The sequence below is a fragment of the Mesoplodon densirostris genome, chromosome 19, assembly GCF_025265405.1.
Source record: "Mesoplodon densirostris isolate mMesDen1 chromosome 19, mMesDen1 primary haplotype, whole genome shotgun sequence".
NCBI classification, from domain to species: Eukaryota; Metazoa; Chordata; class Mammalia; order Artiodactyla; family Ziphiidae; genus Mesoplodon; species Mesoplodon densirostris.
In genome coordinates, this window is record NC_082679.1 from 29,612,859 (window position 1) to 29,638,272 (window position 25,414).

At 36.0% G+C, this 25,414-nt stretch overlaps 1 protein-coding gene across 1 annotated transcript in view; it reads right to left on the bottom strand.

Annotated features, from left to right (window-relative positions):
• The window catches only part of ITFG1 (integrin alpha FG-GAP repeat containing 1), a 258,629-nt gene that overhangs the window by 116,058 nt on the left and 117,157 nt on the right, over positions 1 to 25,414 (bottom strand). The window contains exons 9-10 of the mRNA XM_060085617.1: positions 21,236 to 21,330; positions 18,829 to 19,001 (exon numbers count right to left, since the gene is read on the bottom strand). Coding sequence (XP_059941600.1) covers positions 18,829 to 19,001; positions 21,236 to 21,330 — 268 coding nt within the window. The remainder of the gene's footprint in view (positions 1 to 18,828; positions 19,002 to 21,235; positions 21,331 to 25,414) is intronic.

The window sequence follows — 25,414 nt, forward strand, 5'->3', positions numbered from 1 at the left end:
CTTTTCTCCAGTGCCCAAACTGCTTTTTCCTCTGCTGCTCCCCATCTCAGGAAATGGTACTCCCACTCACTCAGCCAGTCAGGAAAAGAACCATGGAGTCATCCTTGACTCCTCTCATTCTCTTAGACTCTGCATTGAATTCATAAGGAAAGCCTGTTGGTTCTACCTTTAAATATATAGCAAAACTTATCACTTTCCCACAACTTCAGTATTACCTCCTTAATCCACCATTATCTCTTGCTTAGAATTGTGCAGCAGCTTCCTAATTGGTTTCCCTTATTCAAATCTTCCCCAACTTCACCTCAAATGCATTCTCCAAAGACTAGTAAGAATAATTAGGAACGATTCTTTTAAAATTCAAATTCTGCCTCTGTTCAAATCCTCTAGTGTTTTCCCATGATACCTCAAGTAAAATCCAAAGCCTTTACTATGGCCCATAAAGCTGTAAATGATCTGGCCCCTGGATACTTCTCTGGACTCATTTCCTATTAGCATTTTTTTGGATCACTCACTCCAGCCACAGTCACTTCCTTGGAACACTTGAACATGATCTTTCAGGACCTTTTCCCTCTACTAAGAATGTTCTTTAACAGATATTACCATGGCTTCCTGATCACTGTGAGCAGCTAAATATCATGGCCATATAAAAGTCTCACCTGATTTCTCTATCCAAAATTGTCTACCACCTCTCTCCTGTCCTCTACTCCCATCCTGTTATACAACTGCTTGCTTAATTTTGTTTTCCTGGCACTTATTTCTTATATTTTATAATATATTTACATGTAATTGTCTGTGGTCTATTTTTTTCCCACTACAACATCAGCTCTAGACTGATGTTATTTCCAAATAACATGTTAAGCCACGAACATGTTATACCCTCAATAAAATTTGTTCAACGAGTAAATTAATGACCAAGTTTTATGAGGCAGTCACTAGTTCTCATGTGGCTACCTCCTTCTCATCATTTTAGCTTAATCTCAAATGTTATTACTTTGGCAATGCTTTATTTGACAAACGTGTTAAAGTAGACATCTTGGTCTCAGCCCTAAACACTGAATATAAAGGTCAATGAGAAGCAAGGGCTTTATCTCTTCTTGCTCCTGTTGTATCTCTAGCATCTGAAAAAAATGCCCAGCACTATTTAGTTTCTGAGTGAATGAATACATGAACAAGTATAATTTGCTTAAGAGAAAAAAAAAAATACCTTGACAAACTGAAATAACACGAAGATTAGGATAGAAGGAAAAGAAAACAGATAATCAGTTTAGTTGATTAAAGGAATATTTTAGGTATTTTCAAGGTTATTATGGTAAGAAAAGATAGTTTTTTTTTCTTAGATAACATTATATTGCTTCCATTTTCGCAGATGAAGAAAACACTTTTAACATTCCATATTTTTTTTAATTGCGGAAAATATACCTAATTTATCATTTTAACAATTTAAAAGTATACACTTCAGTGGCATTATGTATATTCATATTGTTGTACAATCATCACCACTATCTAGCTTCAGAACACTTTTCATCTTCAGAAACTAAAACTCTGTACTCATTTAACACTATCTCCTCATTCCCCTCTTCCCCCAGCTCCTGGTAATCACCATTCTAATTTTTGTCTTTATGAATTTGACTACTCTAGGTACTTCATCTAAGTGGAATCATATAGTATTTTTCCTTTTGTGACTGGCTTATTTCACTTAGCATAGTGTCCTCAAGGTTCATTCATATGGTAATGTGTCAAAATTTCCTTCCTTTTTAAGGCTGAATAATATTCCATTGTATGTATAAATCACATTTTAAACTCCTTTCATCTGTTGATGAGCACATGGGTTGCTTCCTTCTTGGCTACTATGCATAAAGCTGCTATGAACATGGTGAACAAATATCTGTAGGAGTCCCAGCTTTCAATTCTTTTGGTTATATATCCAGAAGTGCAATTACCAGATCATATGGTAACGCTATTTTTTATTTTCTGAGGAACCACCATACTGTTTTCTTTAGCAGTTGCACCATTTTACATTCCCACCAGAAACACACAAGAGTTTCAATTTCTCTGCATCCTCACCAAAATTTGTTAATTTCTTTTTTTTGCGGTACGTGGGCCTCTCACTGCCGTGGCCTCTCCCATTGCGGAGCACAGGCTCTGGACGCGCAGGCTCAGCGGCCATGGCCCACGGGCCCAGCCACTCTGTGGCATGTGGGACCCTCCCAGACTGGGGCATGAACCTGTGTCCCCCACACCGGCAGGTGGACTCCCAACCACTGTGCCACCAGGGAAGCCCTGTTAACTTCTTGTACTAAAAAAAATAGGTGTTCTAACTGGTGAGAAGAGGCATCTTATTATGGTTTTGATTTGCATTCCCTTAATGCACCTTTTCAGGTGCTTATTGGCCATTTGTATATCTTCCTTGGAGGAATGTATATCCAAGTCCTAATTTTTGTTTGTTTTTTTTTGGACGGGTGAGGGTGGTGGCTGTTGCTGACTTGTAGGAATTCTTTATATACTGTGGATATTAACCCCTTAACAGATACATGACTTGCAAATAAATATTTACTCCCGTTCTGTGGGCTGCCTTCTCACTGCTGATAGCATCCTTTAAAGCATAAAATTTTTTCATTTTGATGTAGTTTCATTTGTCTATTTTTGCTTTTGTTGCCTGTGCCTTTGGTGTCATAACCAAGAAATCACTGCCAAATCCCATGTTGTGAAAATTTCCCCCTATGTTTTCTTCTAAGTGTTTTATAGTTTTAGATCTTATGTTTAGGTCTTTCATACATTTTGAGTTAATTTTTGTATATAGTGTGAGGCAAAGGGCCAATTTCATTTTTTTGTATGCTGATATTGTTTTCCCAACACCATTTATTGAAAAAAGGGTCCTTTCCCTATTGAATAGTCTTGGCACCTCTGCCAAAAATCATTTGACCATATATGCCAGGGTTTATTTTTAAGCTTTCTAGTCTGTTGTATTGTCTGTCTTTATACCAGTACCACACTGTTTTGATTACTATAGTTCTTAGTAAATTTTGAAATCAGGAAGTGTGAGACCTCCAACACTGTTTTTTCAAGATTGTTTTAGCTATTACACTAGGTTATAAAAACACAGCATTTAAAGCTCATCTATCATCTCTGATATGTCGTCTTTTGTGTTCAGTTCATTCTGTGGCAACCTCAGTTGCTCATCTGTAAAACTGTGTAACAGCTTACTGGGATACTAGTGAGGATTAAATACGAAATATCATATTTAAAACTCTGAGCAAAACACCAGGATACAACAGCAGTGTTCAGTAAATATCAGCAATTATAATGTACCAATACACAACCTGTGACAGACAGAATAATGCCCACATCCTAATCCATAGGACTTACGAATATCTTAGCTTATAAGCAAAAGGAACTTTTCAAAAGTGATCAACTGAAGGATCTTGAGGTATGGAGATTATCCTGTGTTTTATGTGATTATCTGGGTGGGCCCAATGTAATCCACAAGGGTCCTTATGAGAGGGAGGAAGGAGGTCAAAGTTAGTGTCAGAAGGTGATGTGAGGACAGAAGCAGAGGGGAAAAAAGGTGATGGGCGTAGAGCCAGCAGGTCTGCTGATGTGGGCCTCAGCAGAGCAAGGATAGCTTCTAGAAGCTGAAAGAGTTAAAGAAATTCTCTACTGGAGCCTCCAGAAGGAACGAACCCTGCCAACAGCTTGGTTTTAGCTTCATAAGACTCATACAGAAATTCTGACATCTAGAACTGTTGCAAAATAAATGTGCATTGTTCAGCCATTAAATTTGTGATAATATGTTACAGTAGCAATAGGAAACTAATACATATTTTGGTGCAGGAAGTGGTGTAGTGCTTTAACAAATATCTAAGTATATGGAAGTGACTTTGAAGTTAGGTAACCGGTGGAGGCTGGAACAATTTTGAGAAGCATGATACAGAAAGCCTCAACTGCTTTGAACAGACTGCTGTTTGTAGAAATATGGATGTTAAAGACTGAAGGCTCAGAAGAATGATCAAAAAAATCTATACCTTCACAGAGTATACCTAAATCATCATAAACAGATTGTTGGTGGAAAACTGGATGTTAAAAGCTCTGCTGGTGGCTTCCCTGGTGGCGCAGTGGTTGAGAGTCTGCCTGCCGATGCAGGGGACACGGGTTCGTGCCCCGGTCTGGGAAGATCTCACATGCCGCAGAGCAGCTGGGCCCGTGAGCCATGGCCACTGAGCCTGCGCGTCCGGAGCCTGTGCTCCGCAACGGGAGAGGCCACAACAGTGAGAGGCCCGCATACTGCCAAAAAAAAAAAAAAAAAGCTCTGCTGGTAAGGGCTCAAAAAAGGAGGAACTTATTATTGGAAACTGGTGGAAAGAGGATCCTTGTTATAAAGTGGCAGAAAGCTTATCTGACTTGTGTCCAACAGTTATATTGAAAACAGAATTGTAAGTGATGAATGTAGACCTTCAACTGAAGAGATTCTGAAGAAAAGTTTTGAAGGTAAAACTTGGTTTCACTGTTTATAAAAAGTGTGACAGGTAGGAAATACATTGAGGGAAGGACTGGTAATCAAAAAGAAACCAGAACTTGATGATTTGGGAAATTATCAGTCTATGCAGGTTGAAAAAAGATACCAAAATTAAGAGATTCGGTCAGGAAAACATGTTCAGGAGAAAATGTCAAGGACATGCATGGACAATATTTTGTTAATGTCTTGAAAGGATCAAAAAATCAAAGTACTCCATCACAAATCCCCCTGAAGAGATTAGGTCTGTGACTCATGTATCCCTTTAGCCATCTCAGAAGCCAAAAATGGAGATGGGTTTATCCAAGAAAGATTTGTAGAGAAGCCTCTTGTCTGATGGAGACAATTCCTCAGACACATGAAGGAGACTCACCAAGATTTTCAGAATGCTATATTAGCATAAATACTGCCAGCTTGGATGGAAAGGAACAGAGAGAGAGTGAAATGAAAGAAGGCTGTTAGACTCTCAAAATTCTAGAGGCAGGAAAGAGGCTGATGAATTACTCAGTTGCAAACATATACTATCCTTTAGGAAAAAAGGATGAGCCACGGGCCACTGGATGGAGCTGAGGGCCACAGAGGATTAGACTCAGGCCTTGAAACCAGAAGTGGTATGTCTAGTTGGATTCTATAATTGCTTGAGACCAATAACACCTTTTTTCCTTTAGTTTTCTCCCTTTTTGAATGGCAATACCTATAATTATTATCCCATGCTTGTCCCACCATTGTATTCTGGAAGCAAATAACTTTTTTTCTAGTTTCACAGATACATAAACGAAGAGTAATTTTGCCCTAATATCAATTATTCTGATAGCCTTACATGTACCTAATTTAGATAATTTACACGATGAGATTATGGGGCTTTTGAGCTGATGAGACTTAAATGACATTCTGGACTTGAGCTGATGCACTAACAGATTGAGACTTTCAGGGATGTTGAGATGGACTGAGTGTATCTTGCATGCAGTATGAGGCTGAATCTTTAGGAACTCAGAGGGTCTCAGATCATGGTAAGCTTAGTGATCGCCCCACAAAGAAGACCACAATATTCCTTATAAAAGGGAGGTAGAAGAATGGTAGCAAGGGAGAAGATGTAACAGTGGAAGCAGAGATCAGAAAAGAGAAAAGATTGTGATGGTTAATTTTATCTGTCAACCTCACTAGGCCATGGGGTGCCCAAACATTTGGTTAAACATTATGCTGGGCGTGTCTTTGAGGGTGTTTCTGGGTGAGACTAACATTCAAATTGGTAGAATTCCTAAAGCAGATTACCTTCCCTAATGTGGGTGGGTCTCATCCCATCAATTAAAGACATGAATAGAACAAAAAGGCTAAGTAAGAGGGAACTCTGTCATTGAGTTGGGACATGTTCGTTTTTGGCTTTGGAACTCAGGACTGAAACACTGACTTTTCTTGGGTTTTGAGCCTGCTAGAATTTGGACTGGAACTTATACTATCGACTTTCCTGGTTCAGACGTGGACTGGAACTACACACTGGCTCTCCTGGGTCTTCAGCCTGCTAACTGCAGATCACAGGACTTCTTAGTCTCCATAATCATGTGAGCAAATTCCTTAAAAAAATCCCAATCCCTCCTCCTCCCCTCTCTCAATTTCTATCTGTCTATCTCCTATTGGTTCTGTTTCTCTGGAGAACCCTGAATAATACAGTGATGCTACACTGTTGGCTTTGACACAATGGAGGTTGGCAGCCTTGAGAAGTCGGAAAAGGCAAGGGAAGAGATTTTTAGCTACAGCCTCCAGGAAGAATCAGCACTGCTAGTACTTTGATTTTAGCCCAGTGAAACTGATTTCAGACTTCTGACCTCCAGAATTGTGACAGAATAAATTTGTTTTTTATGAGATACTATGTCTGTGGTAATTCACTAATACACAGTCCACTGTCATTCTTGATACTCTACAATATTGTGCTAGTCACCACTTGAAGCTTGAATAAATAAAATGTGGTATATCCATACTTGGAGGATTATTTAGTAAAACAAGGTATTTATACATGCTACCTCACAGGTAAACCGTGAAAACACTATGTTAAGTGAAAGAAATCAGTCATTAAGGACCAAAAATTATATAATTCCATTTATCTATAAAAAGATAGATCTTGCTACCACAGACCTATTATATTTTTTGTTTTGTTTTGTTTCTTTTAATTCATGTGTAACGACATTGAAAATAGTGACCCACGGTAGCATATGATCTCTCAGCTTTAGGGAGAAAAGGCTGCAAACTGAGTATCAGGAAAGACTTGGGATATTTTAAGTCACTTCCTGAAATCAACAGAAGAAAACTCTTTGCTGATACCTTTTAATTTTCCTTTTTCCTTTTCCTTTGGAAGCTGTTGTGGTACAAAATTAACAGGAATAAAATAGCCATCAGTCCTTTCTCTGACAATCTGTGTGGTCTATTAGTGGTAGGAGATCACTTAGCTGTCATAGGTCTTTTGGAACTAAAGTTGACATTCATGTTGTTGACAGTGTAGTTTAAATGTTTCTTAATAAGGTAAGCTTTGGAGGGAAGGAGAAGGAACAGTATTTCATTTAATCACACAAGAAACTTGCAGGTAGGTATATTCATCCTTGTTTTACAGATTTATAGATATATAGGCAGGCTAAATACCTTGCTGAAGGAAACAGAGCTACTAAGTGGCAGCACTGGCATTTGAACTGAAGACTAAAGTCCATGCTCTCTCTCTCTCTCTCTTTTTTTTTTCCTATCCTAAGCTGCACACAGAAATAAACTTCTTTTAACCTCATGTGATATACAATGTAGTGGAAGAAACATGTGTTTTGCAATGCATCCTAACTCAAATACCTTTTGGGATAAATGCTGTCAAAAATTGAAAAAAATTAAGAAAGAAATAAAAAAGGCCGTCAGCATTATGGGGGATTGAGATGCTACCTTTGTTCTACCCTTCAACTTAAAACCAGTAAAACATCCACAATTCAACAAAGGTGCCTCTGCCCAACACACCAGGACTCCAGAGAATTCTGCACATCTGTACATCTAAAGGTGGGTGGACTAGGACACAGAGGAGGCAAGACAGGGGGACAGTGAAGGGAGGAGCTACAACCCTAGTGCCCTGGATCCCTGGCCGCAGCAGCTGAGCCCATAGCCCCAGAAAGCTCAGTAGCAGCAGGGGAGGTAGCACATATGACTCTGGCCTGGCCTCCTGGCTACTGTGGTGCCAGCACCCAGAGGTGACTGGGCAGCAGTGGCAAAAGGTCTAGGATCCCGTCCTCCCACCTGCAGAAGTGCCCATGACTCTGGCCCCCCACCCCCTGCCTGCAGGGCTGGAGCCCATGAACCAGAAAACAATGGACACAGAAGGGATGCCCATGACCCTGGCTCCCTCCTACCCTTTCCCTCTCCCTGTGGTGATGGAGCTCGTGACTCAGGAGATCCCAGACAAGACAGAGGCAAAAAAGCACCCACCACATATGGAATATATAAAAAATAAACAAAAGACCCAAATAAATGGTCAAACCAAACCAAACAAAAATGTAGCTACAAAGAATAGAGTAGTGGTTACCAAAGGGGAAGGAGCGAGGAGGGAGGAAGGTGACATGGGTAAAGGGGATCAAGTGTATGGTGACAAATGGAAACTAAATTTTTGGTAGTGAGTACACTGTAGTATACATAGAAACAGAAATTTAATGTTGTACACAAGAACCTTCTACAATGTTATAAACCAATGGTACCTCAATAAAAAAAATTGAAAAAGAAAACTCACTTGTGTTTTATTTCTCTTTTCATTAATATACCTGATTGCAAGTACATACATAACAGAGAGGTCTGAATCTAAGTTTTACCCTATTCATGGAGAGGCATTTTCAACTCTGTCAGCCTGGGAAATTGATTCCATATTCCCAGTTTCTACCACCAGTAGTTTAATTTATACAGCTGGTAAGAATTACAAAACCTGAAGTTCAAAATCTTCCATGTTACTGCTCTTCTGAAGGAACTCTGTTACTGCTACTTAGAGGTGATAAAACTTTGTGGCTATTATTCTAGGAAGGAAGGATTAAAATGAAATAAAATGGATTAAGTATATATTCCAGAATGCTTTTTCCTGTTCCAGCACCTCCCCACCAATTATAAAAGTTAACTGTATATGCTGATGATTCAAAAGTTAAAAAGCTAACTTTGCTTTATATTAGTATAATTTTATGTAAAGTCAAAGTTAGCAAGGTACTCATCAGTTATATAGACAATGCTTATTGGAATTTATCTTGGTAGCCATAGTGTTATAAAGTAATGAAATTTATCAACATAGTTTGTCTGGAAAGACTAGCATACACTCTATATATAAACTTAGAATCCTATTCTCTGCAAATTAGCAGGTAGGCTGGAGGAAAATAAAGAAATTTTCAGACCTGCAAGGTATCAGAAAGAGGCTGCAGACTCTCCCTGATAGAATTACTTGACTCTATCTGGAAAAATAATAGATGAATCAAAGAATGAATGGAAGACAGGAGTGTTCAATGGTGATCAAAGCAGCTAGTAAACTTTGTAGCCAAGTGCAAATAATTGCCACAACAAAATGTGAAAATAAATTCATAAATAGATAAATCCTAGATGATATCAACATGGTGATGATATCACTGAATGAGGAGGATGGGTAGGGGAAAAAGAATTTTAACGTATGCTAAAAATCTTGTCTTGGGCTTCCCTGGTGGCACAGTGGTTGAGAGTCCACCTGCCGATGCAGGGGACACGAGTTCGTGCCCTGGTCCGGGAAGATCCCACATGCCACAGAGCGGCTGGGCCCATGAGCCGTGGCCGCTGAGCCTGTGCGTCCGTCCGGAGCCTGTGCTGCTCCGCAACGGGAGAGGCCACAACAGTGAGGGGCCCGTGTACTGAAAAAAAAAAAAAAAAAAAAAAATCTTGTCTTAAGGACTGTTTTGTCTCTAGTAATTCACTAAAAAAATGAAGTTTAAATATATGTACTAAACATTTAACTGTAACAACTACAACAGAAATGAAATTTATGATATACAAACCATCTTAGGAACTACAAAAGGAAGAAAAATTTGAATGATCAAACAGAAGGCAGAAAAATGAGAAAAAAATGATGAATACAAACATAAAATGGCAAGAATAAATCAAAGCGTGTGTGACCATGTAATAATATTACTAATAATTAAAATAATAGTAGACACTACATAGAACTTATGCTGTGCCATGCAGTGTTGTGAGTCCTTGTCGCATTGCTGTCTTAGGGTTTGAGTCTATAATTTTATTGTTCATTCTTAAGGTTGTTGCATTGCAAATTCCTATCAAAATAAGTACCTATCAAAATGTGTGGTCTGAAGTCAAGTACATAGAAAAGAGTCTTAAAAACACTTATTAGAAACTAAGAAAATGGGAAAATTCTATTAAGTATTCAATGAAATAAAAACAAAAACAAAACTAAAGAAAGCAAAAAAGAGAAGCAGTTAAATACAGAATCAGAAATAAAATATTTGTGAAAAAATCCATCTTACTGAAAATAAAAGTAATTTTTTAAACACCTATAACAACAAAAACACAGACATTAATGAAATAATAAAACAGACCAGCCCTAAGGCTGATGAATTAAATACAAAAGGCAAATAACATTACAAAAACCTATGGATTCAAAGGAAATGTAAAAATTACAGAAAAATGCAACATCCAATAAACTCAGAGTGCAGGAGTAATTATTAATAGATTGATTAAAATTGATTGCTAATAGAGTAAATAATACTTAATATATATCCTTTTGGAATTAACAGAGACTACCAGTGTTTTAACTTACCATCTACATAATTTTTTCCCTCACAACTAATTAGTGGATCCTTTTTCATTTTATTATAGGATGAAAAATTTTAATATGGGATTCATTAGGGCAGAATAATAGGCAACCATATGGTAGAGAAAACATAAGCTTTACAAATTCCAACTACTGAAGCTGAAGTTGGTTTGTGAGTGAAGGTTAGTCAACATAGCAGTATGAGTTCTTCCATGATGAGTCATCCAGGATAAGATTCAGACACATTTTATCATTTTTTACTCTGTCACATAATACTGGGCTAATTTAGTATTCTCCCTCATTTGAGGTATAGAAGCTACTGAATAAGACAGTACAATCAGAAATAGTTTAAAATGAAAGTAAAGCCTGATTAAGATATTCTATACTGTAAAAACTGATTTTAAAAATCACATATTGAAAGCTTCTGGAGGCTTTATAATAATTTGCTTAGGAGGAAGTAATACATTTTATTAAACCCAGAAGTGATGTGAATATGATTCTTTTTTTTTTTCTATTTTTTTTTATTAGTTTCTGCTTTATAACAAAGTGAATCAGTCATACATATACATCTGTTCCCACATCCCCTCCCTCATGCATCTCCCTCCCTCCCACCCTCCCCATCCCTCCTCTCCAGGCAGTCACAAAGCACCGAGCTGATCTCCCTGTGCTCTGCGGCTGCCTCCCACTATCTATCTACCCTACGTTTGGTAGTGTATATATGTATATGCCTCTCTTTCGCTTTGTCACAGCTTACCCTTCCCCCTCCCCATATCCTCAAGTCCATTCTCAAGTAGGTCTGTGTCTTTATTCCCGTTTTACCCCTAGGTTCTTCATGACATTTTTTTTCTTATATTCCATATATATGTGTTAGCATATGGTATTTGTCTTTCTCTTTCTGACTTACTTCACTCTGTATGACAGACTCTAGGTCTATCCACCTCATTACAAATAGCTCAGTTTCGTTTCTTTTTATGGCTGAGTAATATTCCATTGTATATATGTGCCACATCTTCTTTATCCATTCATCCGAGGATGGACACTTAGGTTGTTTCCAGCTCTGGGCTATTGTGAATAGAGCTGCAATGAACATTTTGGTACATGTCTCTTTTTGAATTATGGTTTTCTCAGGGTATATGCCTAGTAGTGGGATTGCTGGATCATATGGTAGTTCTATTTTTAGTTTTTTAAGGAACCTCCATACTGTTCTCCATAGTGGCTGTACCAATTCACATTCCCACCAGCAGTGCAAGAGTGTTCCCTTTTCTCCACACCCTCTCCAGCATTTATTGTTTCTAGATTTCTTGATGATGGCCATTCTGACTGGTGTGAGATGATATCTCATTGTAGTTTTGATTTGCATTTCTCTAATGATTAATGATGTTGAGCATTCTTTCATGTGTTTGTTGGCAGTCTGTATATCTTCTTTGGAGAAATGCCTATTTAAGTCTTCTGCCCATTTTTGGATTGGGTTGTTTGTTTTTTTGCTATTGAGCTGCATGAGCTGTTTATAAATTTTGGAGATTAATCCTTTGTCAGTTGCTTCATTTGCAAATATTTTCTCCCATTCTCAGGGTTGTCTTTTGGTCTTGTTTATGGTTTCCTTTGCTGTGCAAAAGCTTTGAAGTTTCATTAGGTCCCATGTGTTTATCTTTGTTTTTATTTCCATTTCTCTAGGAGGTGGGTCCAAAAGGATCTTGCTGTGATTTATGTCATAGAGTGTTCTACCTATGTTTTCCTCTAAGAGTTTGATAGTTTCTGGCCTTACATTTAAGTCTTTAATCCATTTTGAGCTTATTTTTGTGTATGGTGTTAGGGAATGATCTAATCTCATACTTTTACATGTCCCTGTCCAGTTTTCCCAGCACCACTTATTGAAGAGGCTGTCCTTTCTCCACTGTACATTCCTGCCTCCTTTATCAAAGATAAGTTGGCCATATGTGCGTGGGTTTATCTCTGGGCTTTCTATCCTGATCCACTGATCTATCTTTCTGTTTTTATGCCAGTACCACACTGTCTTAATTACTGTAGCTTTGTAGTATAGTCTGAAGTCAGGGAGCCTGATTCCTCCAGCTCCTTTTTTCGTTTTCAAGATTGCTTTGGCTATTCGGGGTCTTTTGTTTTTCCAAACAAATTTTGAAATGTTTTGTTCTAGTTCTGTGAAAAATGCCAGTGGTAGTTTGATAGGGATTGCATTGAATCTGTAGATTGCTTTGGGTAGTAGAGTCATTTTCACAATATTGATTCTTCTAATCCAGGAGCATGGTATATCTCTCCATCTCTTTGTATCATCTTTAATTTCTTTCATCAGTGTCTTATAATTTTCTGCATACAGGTCTTTTGTCTCCTTAGGTAGGTTTATTCCTAGATATTTTATTCTTTTTGTTGCAATGGTAAATGGGAGTGTTTTCTTGATTTCATTTTCAGATTTTTCATCATTAGTGTACAGGAATGCCAGAGATTTCTGTACATTAATTTTGTAACCTGCTACTTTACCAAATTCATTGATTAGCTCTAGTAGTTTTTCGGTAGCATCTTTAGGATTCTCTATGTATAGTATCATGTCATCTGCAAACAATGACAGCTTTACTTCTTCTTTTCCGATTTGGATTCCTTTTATTTCCTTTTCTTCTCTGATTGCTGTGGCTAAAACTTCCAAAACTAGGTTGAATAAGAGTGGTGAGAGTGGGCAGCCTTGTCTTGTTCCTGATCTTAGTGGAAATGGTTTCAGTTTCTCACCATTGAGGACAATGTTGGCTGTGGGTTTGTCATATATGGCCTTTATTATGTTGAGGAAAGATCCCTCTATGCCTACTTTCTGCAGGGTTTTTATCATAAATGGGTGTTGAATTTTGTCAAAAGCTTTCTCTGCATCTGTTGAGATGATCATATGGTTTTTCTCCTTCAAGTTGTTAATATGGTGTATCACATTGATTGATTTGCGTATATTGAAGAATCCTTGCATTCCTGGAATAAACCCCACTTGATCATGGTGTATGATCCTTTTAATGTGCTGTTGGATTCTGTTTGCTAGTATTTTGTTGAGGATTTTTGCATCTATGTTCATCAGTGATATTGGCCTGTAGTTTTCTTTCTTTGTGACATCCTTGCCTGGTTTTGGTATCAAGGTGATGGTGGCCTCGTAGAATGAGTTTGGGAGTGTTCCTTCCTCTGAAATTGTTTGGAAGAGTTTGAGAAGGATGGGTGTTAGCTCTTCTCTAAATGTTGGATAGAATTCGCCTGTGAAGCCATCTGGTCCTGGGCTTTTGTTTGATGGAAGATTTTTTTTTTTTTTTTTCCTTTTTGCGGTATGCGGGCCTCTCACTGTTGTGGCCTCTCCCGTTGCGGAGCACAGGCTCCGGATGCGCAGGCCCAGCGGCCATGGCTCACGGGCCCAGCCGCTCCGCGGCATATGGGATCCTCCCAGATCGGGGCACGAACCCGTATCCCCTGCATCGGCAGGCGGACTCTCAACCACTGCGCCACCAGGGAGGCCCTGATGGAAGATTTTTAATCACAGTTTCAATTTCAGTGCTTGTGATTGGTCTATTCATATTTTCTATTTCTTCCTGAGTCAGTCTTGGCAGGTTGTGCATTTCTAAGAATTTGTCCATTTCTTCCAGGTTGTCCATTTTATTGGCATAGAGTTGCTTGTAGTAATCTCTCATGATCTTTTGTATTTCTGCAGTGTCAGTTGTTACTTCTCCTTTTTCATTTCTAATTCTATTGATTTGAGCCTTCTCCCTTCTTTTCTTGATGAGTCTGGCTAATGGTTTGTCAATTTTGTTTATCTTCTCAAAGAACCAGCTTTTAGTTTGGTTGATCTTTGTTATCGTTTCCTTCATTTCTTTTTCATTTATTTCTGATCTGATCTTTATGATTTCTTTCCTTCTGCTAGCTTTGGGGGTTTTTTGTTCTTCTTTCTCTAATTGCTTTAGGTGCAGGGTCAGGTTGTTTACTCAAAATGTTTCCTGTTTCGAATATGATTCTTGAATTCAGTACCCTTATTAATTTTGAAAAACAAACATTTTACAAAAACCTTACTCTACCCCTATGTATAATTCTATAAAATACCCTAAACAAAAATCCTAAAATATTCTTCAGTCTTCAATAAGCTGTGAATGCAGATAACTTCCCTACCCAGAGTTACTACCCTTTAACTAAGGATTAGTTAATGATTTAGAGCATAAGACCTAGTGATGTAGGTTGTAATGTCAGAAACAGGCTATTCTCCCTAGTAACATTTGAACAGATGGAAATTATGTGACATAGCCTACCAAGATTTATTTTGCAAACTACCACTAAACATTCCCCAGCAGAATAGGCATGGAATGTTTTCTTTTATTGTAAATTAGGAAGTCTGTTATATTTTCCCATTCATGGAAAAGATGGTGATTAACTTCATTTAAAAAAGATTATGGTGAATTATTTGAAGTATAAAACATAAAATTAGTAAGATATTTGATCTAATTTAAAATGATATGAAACCCTTTGTTACAGTTCATAATAAAAATGAAAAACAACAGCAGCTTAAAATGTACAAGTGGATACAGGCATCTGTACTATCAATCTCCTAGCCCACTAAAGCAGAACATCTGAAACAGAATGTAACCCTTCCTTGGTGACTCAGGGTATCAGTGTAAACATAAATTATTTTATAAAGCTGAGGGTGAAGATGAAAATGCAAATTATACTGAATGGGTATTAGCTAATAGCTGCAGAAGTCCCCAGTAATTCTTTTTTGACAAAGTTCCAGATCCCGACTTGCTTCTGGTCATCTTCCATCGTTTCATATTGGTAGCCTGAATGTATACCACCAACACATCCAAATTATACCTCTGGTTTCCAAATTACTAACATAAGAGGCCACGTGCTTGCATATAATCAATCTCCTCTGACAGCAAGACTCAGAAAACTTATGGACTTTATTCATTTGTCCTTAGCTTGCTCCTTCTTTCTCTTGTCAGAGAGACTTTTACTATCTGCCCAAATCATCATTTCTAACCTCTGCTAAAAATGTGTTATTTTTGGTTATATACTACTTCCTTCTAAATTTTTTTCTTACAGGGAAAGAAAAAGGATTCAGATTCTGTGAACTTAGAGTGCTGACTGAAACTGTGTGATCCTGGACAAGTAGTCTGACTTATCTGAGACTGTTTCCATATTTACAAAGTAAAGATAATACCACCCCATAGAAATTACTGTGAAGCAATATGCATGATAATCACTTTATAAACTAAAGCCCTTTGCTTCCTGGCATTAACTGACAAGGAATATATTGCATTTGGCCATTTATTGATTTACTTGCCATTTAACAGATTTTGGGAGCTCTCACAGCTGAAACTCAGAATCTGCTCCTTTGCTGCTAAAACCCTTTGTTTAAAAAAATTTTTTTTCTTTTAGTACTTTTAGATTTGGATTCTCTATAAATCCCTGCTGGAAGCTGAGGTTTTGCTTACAATTTCATCCACTTTCAATTTATTAATAACAATACAACTTTTCTTAAATATATTAACATTCTGATTAATATGCAATAGTCAGAACAAAGACTAAAAGTCACTCTCTTATATCTTCAGTTAAATGCTTAAAATAAGGAATAAATATGCACTGTATATACTTGACAAAATGATAAGTAAATCATTAACACAACTTCTAGGCTACAGTACCAGTGTTAAACAAACATGCATTTATTCTGAGCAAATTACAATCTACGTTAGTTTTGAATTTTAAAAAATCATAAAATATGGTTTAGAATATTAATTTAAATATGGTTTATCAAATTTTCCTATAGAAACCTAAAAGTCACTCTAAATTAGTATTTAATTTTACCTATGACATTAATATTTCTAGGGGAATATTTAGAGGAATGTTTTTTCTAACATATGCATAAAATAAAATTTCTAATATACCACATATTGGGCAAAAATAAAATTAAACTTTTCATTTTTGTGTACTAGTTTTTCTAGTAACTCTGGCTAATTAAGAAATAATAGTGATTAGAAATCCATAAGGACAAGAGTTTAATTAGATAAATGGTTCTCAAATATTCTTTGTTATAATTTATCCTCCAGTTCCTTTTAAAAAAGTTTTTCAGTTCTATACTAAAGACTTAGGACATAAAATATCGTTTCAGTGTTATTTTACACATGAAATTAAAAAATTCTAAAAACAGAATTATTATTAGCTTAAGAGCACACTATTGGAATAATGTCATTCTAAGTTTGCCTTTCTTCTTTCAAAAAAATGAAAATTCAGACAATTAAGACAACATGATTACACACAGAAGATGACAGTAAACATAGGGCAACTGAGTACTAATGGGACAGCCAAGGGAAAAAAACATGGCTTTCAGTCAGTGGTGGCACAGATGTAAAATAGCTGACCTCAGACCATGTTATTTTGTTTAGAGTCACTCGCTGCCTCTATAAATGTCATTAATAGAGATCTTTTTCATGTAACATGATTTTAAAGGTTAACTTTCAACAATTAGACCTTTAGCATAAAATACAAAACAAACAGAAAGCCAAACAGCAACTCTCCTCTGAAAACAAAAAAACACAAGTTAACAAGCCACGGTTTCAGAACTTCTTTTCATGAAACACACACTATGGATTTTATTCTTAACTGCATAGTTAATCTCTACCTGATTTTCAAAACCTGAAGAAAAAAAGGAGACAGAATTCTCCAGGTAGCAAGCCTTGAAATTATAAACTGCAACTCTGTACTACTTCTTAGCAATACAGCAGTCTTGAAATCAGTTAAAAATTATAAAATGCTTTTCAACAAAAGTGAACAGTAGAAAAGGATTATAATGTACACGATGTCTTATTTTCCTTCTTCTATGTTTCAAAGAAAATATTATGCTGAATTCTCCTAGACAGACATCTCTCAAGTATAGGGCTATTTCTCACCTAGTGATTTAATGAACACTGCAATGCACTGAAATCTATCCTTCAATTCTCATCTATCCCAAAAGAACAAAAAAGAAACCCTGGGTTTTAAACAGTTGCTTTTATTAAAGCATCAAGAGTCTATGACTGTCTTTTACCTTATGTTTCCTATAGAGCCATAGTGTTTGTTCACTGCTGAATTAGCTGTTGATATCACCGTTATTACTGAATGGTAAAGGTAAGTTAAATATTTGATGGTTTGAAGAAGAATATGTTGATAAAGAACTTTTATGACAAAATTATAAATTGTTTGTATGTTTTTCTAAGAATAAGTAATCACACTTAAATGAATTTAAGATGTAATTTCGTATTCTTTTGAATAGGTTAAATGTTTTAAATTAAAGCAATTTTTATATTTCTTTGTTTTTACGTGACACTTTAAAAGGAATAAAAATCACATTCAACTCAGAGTTTCTTTTGGTTACACAAGATCTGCTTCATACACGTAAGTTATGAGTGTAGATACTATTCTGCATTACGGATCATGAGGCTCATATCCCTAGAAAATTTTGTAAACACAACTCAGAGTGATTATAATTTCAAATCAAGGTCCTTAGAAAAGTTTAAGTACAGACATTTTATAATTTCTATAAATATTTAGGGACAGTCACTAATAATGTATGGTTTTCTAAAAATCACATTTCTAGATAACAGTGTTTGATGTTAAAATCAACAATAGTCTGATTTTTTTTCCAGGAAAGTTATATTGCATCATGAGCCTGGTAGTAAATGTGGAGCTGAATCATCACTAATTCCAGAGCCAACAAATGAATTAATGCTCAGAAGAAAAATTATGGATAGATACAATGTAGGAGGCAAGAAAGAATAAGGGGCAAGAAATACAACTAATTGTAATATGAAGAATATAATAAAGCATTAAAATTTGGGAAGAGTCATATTTATGGAATCTGTCAAGATCAGGGTAATTGTGAATTTAACTATATTGGTTTAGCTACTGGTACCTCTACCTAAGGAAAAAAAAGTAGCAACAACATTCAAAATCATTGATAATGCAATAAATATCCTCAAAAATTTTGTATTTACAAATATTATCAATTGTCATGTCGAAATTCTCAACACCATTACAAAACAAGCAACAGTAAGGCAACATTCACTGATAGTAAAGTCAGCATGTGCTAAGTATCTTGCTAATTGCCTCATGTTTAATTTTTACCTCATGTAATTTCCACTACAACTCCATGACAGAGGTGCAGTTACTACTCTCAGTTTACAGATGGGGAGTTGGGGTAATCTGCTCAAGGTCACACAGGTGCTAAGTGGCTGGACTCAGAGCAAAGCCTAGGCTCAACTCTTAACCTCCATGGTCTTCAGACTCAAAATGTAACTGAGTCATTTACTTACAAAAATTTTGACCTTTTAAAGTTCAACTTTTGTTGAATGAAAAATAAGCCTTTTATTGTTCTATACAACAGAAAAAGAACAGGTATTCTAAGCAGTTGGGAGAAGTTCAGAGCTCACAGTGTTCCTTATTAAAGGAACTGTACCATATTTTGGTGTTATTCAGCTACAAAGTATCACAGTGAAAATATTTCACAACTATTTCTCATTTGACTTAATTTCCATACCTTCCAGATGTATTCTTCAGTATGGCAAGAGCATCTGGATAACCATCCATGTTGTAGTCTCCAATATGAAGGGTAATTGGAATTGGTATTTCAGTTGGTTGTTGTTCATGCACAAATGGCACAAAGCCCCACAGTGTGCCCTTATTGCTAAAATCCTGTAGTACAGGAACCCACTGTGGATTAAGAGAAAAAAAAATCAGATTTTATAGTTATTTTAGAAAAAAATTCACCATTTGTAAAACAAATGATCCACGAAAAGTCCTCAAGGTAAGCATCACCTTATTTAAGTTCTTTATCACTACAAAATGGTAGGGTACTATAATTTACTTTGATAAACAGGTAACTTACACTCTGGAAAAAAACCGTCTCCCTTAAAATTTATCACTAGTCATCTTTCCTTGAACTAGTTCATAGAGCCTTAGAAGGTTTTTCACAGAACCACAAAATCTTAGGATTGAACTGATGTTGATAATCATATACTTGAATTGCCATTTTAAAATGTGTTGAGTGGAAATACAACCTCAAATGAATATTTAAAAAATTATAATATCATGTAATAACTGATGTCCTTTTGGAGGACCAGCTCAGGAAGAATTAGAACATGACAGTCTCCCTTGTTCTCTTGCTTTGCGTCCTATACATGATGATGACTTTAGTCATCATTCTCAGAGCCAAGCAGCTCTGAGGCTTACCAAACAATACTAGCCCTGACAAGCTCCGCCTGCCCCAGAGAATGAGCTCTGTCACCCAAAGAGCTGGAAGTTACATTTTAAATAAATTCTTTATCTCTATATTGATTAAAATGATGAGAACACAGAGAATAGGATCATTTCAAAATGAGCTTCTGGAAATCCCTTTTTCTTGTGAATGCCCCAATCTTTACTTTTAATAACCTAATGCAAACTAAAAATCTGAAGAGTGGAAATCATCACATTAAAATTATAGATGTGCCCATAATTAGCTAAGAGCACGGATACTGGCACATAACCTGGAGATGTCCAAACAGAAGCAGGCGCAGCTGGCTTGAAATGACAGGAGGCCAAACATGCCTACAGATGTTTTTTTTCCTTATAAGCAGGTGACTCATATATATAGCTCTAAGCCAGACTACATAAAAAGTGGCCTCTTGAAAAAGGTTTAGGACATAGGATATCCCAAACATTTTCTATGTTATCCAAAGAAAGCATAGTTTGCCAAGGAAAAAGAAAAAAAAAGTGGCTTAACTACAAAGACAAATTTACAGAAAACGAGCTGTTTTAAAAAACTGGTCTGCATCTTTAATAAATTTTTCAATCTTTCTTAAAGCAAAAGAGTATTATATAGCATCAAAATGTTTTAATGTTTCATGTGACTTTGAAAAAAATTGCTGGACTTGTTTTGGAAGAGGATGAGATATTTCACAAAATGCCGTTTTCACAAGTTTCTGAAGAGGTTGATAGTTTATTAATGAGGATAAAGTATTTCTGTTAAGGTAAATGTATTAAGGTCTAAGAAGTAAAAGATTTTTCATTAATGTGATGTTCTTAACAGTCAAAAAAGAACTGTGACATTTATCTGCCCAGAGAGAGCTGACTGTGTAATTTGAAAATATTCTTACAGTAGTCTGTCACTTGAAGACAGGCTAATAATTACTAGGTTTACTTACAGCTATGAACCAACGATGAAGTGTTACTTGACCTAATACTTACAGTGATTCAAAACTTTAAAAAAGTTCAAGGTAATAAAGGTTATGGGTGTAAGAGTTAAATGCTTTTAGAATGCTGACTGGAGGAAGATTTGTTTTCTTTAGTGTCTTAGTATAAGAAGTGATACTTCCTACCCATAAGGGCTAAAAAAATCAAAATGTAATTCTATCATTTATTACCCCCAAACAGAAAATATAACTCATTAATTCTACTACTATATTACTGGTTTCCATTCAGGTGCTGTCAATATGGAAAAAATCTCAATGTCATAACCTATCATTCCCACATTAATCCTCTGCTATGATTAACAGCTTCTAAATTATTTACCTACAAGCTACAGGTATAAAGTTGGCACGAGAGAATGAAACAGATTTAGATATCACAAATAAAAACAAGATTAGCCTTGAAAATAGGTATGATGTTCTTCTACATAACCCTTAATTATAGCTAGTGTCTTACCATATTCCCGGCATATAAGGCTAACAGATCATTTAATTACAGGACCAAAAGTGGGTTTTCTTAACCAGAAATGATTATGCCACTACTTTTTTCTCTCAATAAACCAATAAAAGTAGATTTAAATGCATTTCATTAAGTTAAAATAAGGAAGTAAATTTATTTTTGGTTTTTCTCTTTTCTTATTCTTCAGATACTTTTTCTAACCTCTGAAATTTTTTTCCAAGAACATAACTCTATTTACGTTAAGAAACAAGTAGATATACCTGCTTTGTTCTGGATCTTGCTAAATAAATGGTACTTTTCTGGCAGTTTTTATCTTCACAGCCTGGTAATAAGTGATCCATGTTTCCATCTCCATCTGCCAAAAGAAACAGCCACAAAATAGTGTTCTTGTATGGCAGATTACATTTCCTATTTGTTTAAACTCTACATCAATCTAGATAAACTGAGGAATCTGATGCATGGCTTTGGAGTGAATGTGATTCAATTAAAACAGTTATTCTGGCCCTTACTGTCTATTACCTGGAGCATGTTTTGTTTTAAATTGCTCACTCTTCTGTGGTTAAATATTTATCCAATGGTGGAAAAACTCCTCGTTTCAGGCTTTGATGTTAAAATCATCAATTAAAAAATGTAGCTTTTGACCTATTTACATAATTATCATCACTGCCACAGGAGAAAAATAAGCATGCAATAGTAACCCATTATTATGTGGTTTATTTTATTTATTTATTTATTTATTTTTATTTTTTGTGGTATGTGGTTTATTTTAAATGTCTTTACAGATAATTTATCTTTACACATACTTTTAAGTCTCTTTTATACAGCATAAACATCAATTCAAGAGTTATAAAGCTTTCAGCAACTTAGATTCTAAAAAGCACCAATACATTTTTATCAATAAAGAGGCAAATGAAGGGAATACGGATGTCATTTCCAACTGACTGGTTTTTAAACAGCTGCACAATGTTCTGCAAAGACTTCTAGAGATGAGGTTACTGATGAACTTGGAGTCATTTCCTCTAGTGCTCCTTCCTATCTACTGTCCCCTACCTGATGAAGTTTACAGATTTTGATGTCCTAGAGCTAAATCTCTATGGGGACATTCACACAATGGAGTAGTCATGAAGCTTTTAAATTTAGGGCCTAATTTTGTGTTGCTTTAATCACTGATTTATTTGCAATGGCTTAATGTATCATTTAATGTGTGCCTGAGGTAGTACCTTCACTTGGAAGGATATATAAAGTTTAACAGTAAAAAAAGTCCTTCCTTGCATAGGTTTAAATATTAAGAGAGATATATAGCTATAACAAGCCTATCAAGTCTCCAATAATGTATGCACAAGGAAAAAAAAAATTTCAGGCTGTGTGGGATGAAAATCTAGCCAATGGGAGGTGACCTCAGCATGGAAAAGTAAAAGGCACAGCACAGTGAAAAATGAATTTCTTTCACTTAATTTCATAGTTTAATTACTTATGATCCTCATGGTTAATATTCTTTGTGATGACGAATGCTTAGTTAGAGGAGTATAACATTAAATAAAATAGTTGAATTAATAATGGAGAGTACAGAGAATACATGTAATATGACAATATATTGTCATATTGACAATATATAATGGACTACTGTAAAAAGTTGAGAGAGAGAGAAACAGGCAACTCTAGGCAGGAATACTTGGAAAGGAGAAGGCTTTCCAAGGGCATAAACATATATCATAGTTTAAAAAAAAAAAAAGGAGCTAGCCAAGTAAGAATTAAATGCAAAATGTGATTTATAAACAGACTCTAGTAATATCATAGACTTCATTAAAAGCCAAACCATTTTACTGCAGTTAATGTGGGACTAATCAGAAGAGCAATTACTAAGTCTCTGCCCTTCATTTTTACCCCAATGGCAAAATACTCAGATTAGATTTTGATTGATACTTTTCTTTTCTCCTAGTTTATCTTTCTTCCGAGTAGTTTCCTGTTTCCCACAATTATTTTGACCATGACTTGGCTGATATTTAATGCTGGCAAATAACCTTCTGTTAAACATATAACTAACTCACGTCACAACATCATAATCATGCCTTTTAGTAGGAATTATCAGTAATATTTTATAGATATGGTCACAGAAATCTAGAACTCTATCAGAGAATGTGCTCCTTGTGCTGACTCGAAGTGCTATTTTTTTGATGTTTAGGGTAAGTGACAGAAAAGCTTTCTGAGAGCCCAACTTCACGCACAAAGGAAATATTCTCTCTTAAAGGCAACAAACTTTTAAATCTTACATGTTTCACTTTTCTGCATGTTTTTTTAAAAAAACTTTTTATTTGTAAATAAACTTAAAATTGCAATAATAAACATAGTAAAAGAATTCCTGTAAACGCTTTAACCAGATTGACCTATTAACATTTTACCCCATTTATTTGATCTGTGAAATCAGTTTTTTTCTGAACCATAATTATATACATTATAGCCCTTTACCCCTAAATACTTGTGTGTATTTCCTAGGAATAGAGATATTCTCTTAACAACAGTACAACTATCAATTCACACAGATACTTTTATCTATTGTACTATATCTATATTCTAATTTTGTCCATTGACGTAATAATGTCATTTGTAGCATTTTTGCCCCTCTAACATAGGATCCAGTCTAGGAGTAGGAATTACATTTAGTCTTCTTTAATCTAGAATATTTTCTTTTTTTAAAAAAATTTATAGGTTTTTTTCTTTTAAATAAATAAATAAATTTATTTATTTATTTTTCTTTATTTTTGGCTGCATTGGGTCTTCGTTGTTGTGCGCCAGCTTTCTCTAGTTGCAGTGATTGGGGCTACTCTTAGTAGCGGTGCACGGGCTTCTCATTGCGGTGGCTTCTCTTGTTGTGGAGCACGGGCTCTAGGTGCACGGGCTTCAGTAGTTGTGGCATGCAAGCTCAGTAGTTGTGGCTTGCAGGCCCAGTAGTTGTGGCTCATGGGCTCTAGAGAGCAGGATCAGCAGTTGTGGCGCACAGGCTTAGTTGCTCTGTGGCATGTGGGATCTTCCCGGACCAGGGCTCGAACCGGTGGTCCCCTGCATTGGCAGGTGGAATCTTAACCACCGTGCCACCAGGGAAGTCCCTAGAATATTTTCATAGCCTTTGTCTTTTACAATCTGCGTATCTTTTTTTTTTTTTTAACCTCAGACTACAGGAATCTTTTACTTTTCCAATAAGTTATTACACCTAGGGAAGGAAGTAGTTTCAGAAAAATCAGTTTCACATGAGTCAGAGGCACAAGGCTAGGAACTAGTAATAAGCAAATTCTCTGAAAAACAATGCGACTAAGAGAAATGTCACGCTGACAGAGGTACCAGTCTGTGAACTTGGCACACATTCCTTATAGAAGTCCCAGGAATTATTAACTTCGGACTGCCTTCTCCTCAGGACTTCAGCACATATATCTCGAGTTTTTTTAAAGGCTAAAATTCCTTCTCAAAGGCTCAACAGAAACTGTAACAGAGGAATGGCATTTTGATTAACTCATTTCATATAATTCAGTATAAAATTTGGCCTTTTGAATGGCAGACCAGTAGAGACTAAAGTACACACTAAACACATGTTAATTTCCATCTGATGTTAACCTTAGCCAAATTTCAAAAGAAATTCTCTTCTAAAACAGATAATTTTAATGAGATAGATTTAATGAGTCAAACTGATTTTCTGAAAAATTTTAATTTTAAAATCAAGAGAACACTAAAATAAAGTTGTCTTCATAAAAATGGATTATAATGAATTTTGGTATAATAATTTTGTTTTTAATTAAGCAGAGGACAAAGAAGAAGATATACATGAGAAAGGGTCACATTTATATTATGTTTCCTCTTAACCATTCATAACATTTTCAGTCTTATGAAATTAAATGACCTGTGGTATTGTTTAAGCAAATTACAGCTCATTGTTCTGGCCCCAGATTACCCATCAACTTTGTAAACCACAATTTCTCTAATGCAGTGATTCTCAGTGTGGTTCCCAGTCCCACAGCCTCAGCATCACCTGGGAACTTGCTAGAAATGTCGATTCTTATGCCTCTGTCCAGATCTAATGAATCAGAACCTCTAAGGGTAGGGCACAGCAATGCATATTTTCATAAGCACTCTGGCTGAAGCCCTCTGGTTGAAACGCTGGTCTTCCACTGACACCAGGGGGTGCTACACGTACCCTATCTCTGTCTTAATCATGCTCCTCCATTAACGACAAACTTCTTTTGCTAATCAAATTCCACTATTCATTTAGGACTCAGTATGTATCTTGCTCCAGCCTCTTGAGACTGAATCTAAGTCACCTTTTGCAAATTTTTGTACCTCTTGGGCAGGTCAACTCATTATGGCAGCAAAACAAGTACTACTACATAAAATAATTGTTTTTGGTGAACGTCTTGCCACTCCATGAAAGTGTATGGAGATTTTAATGTAAT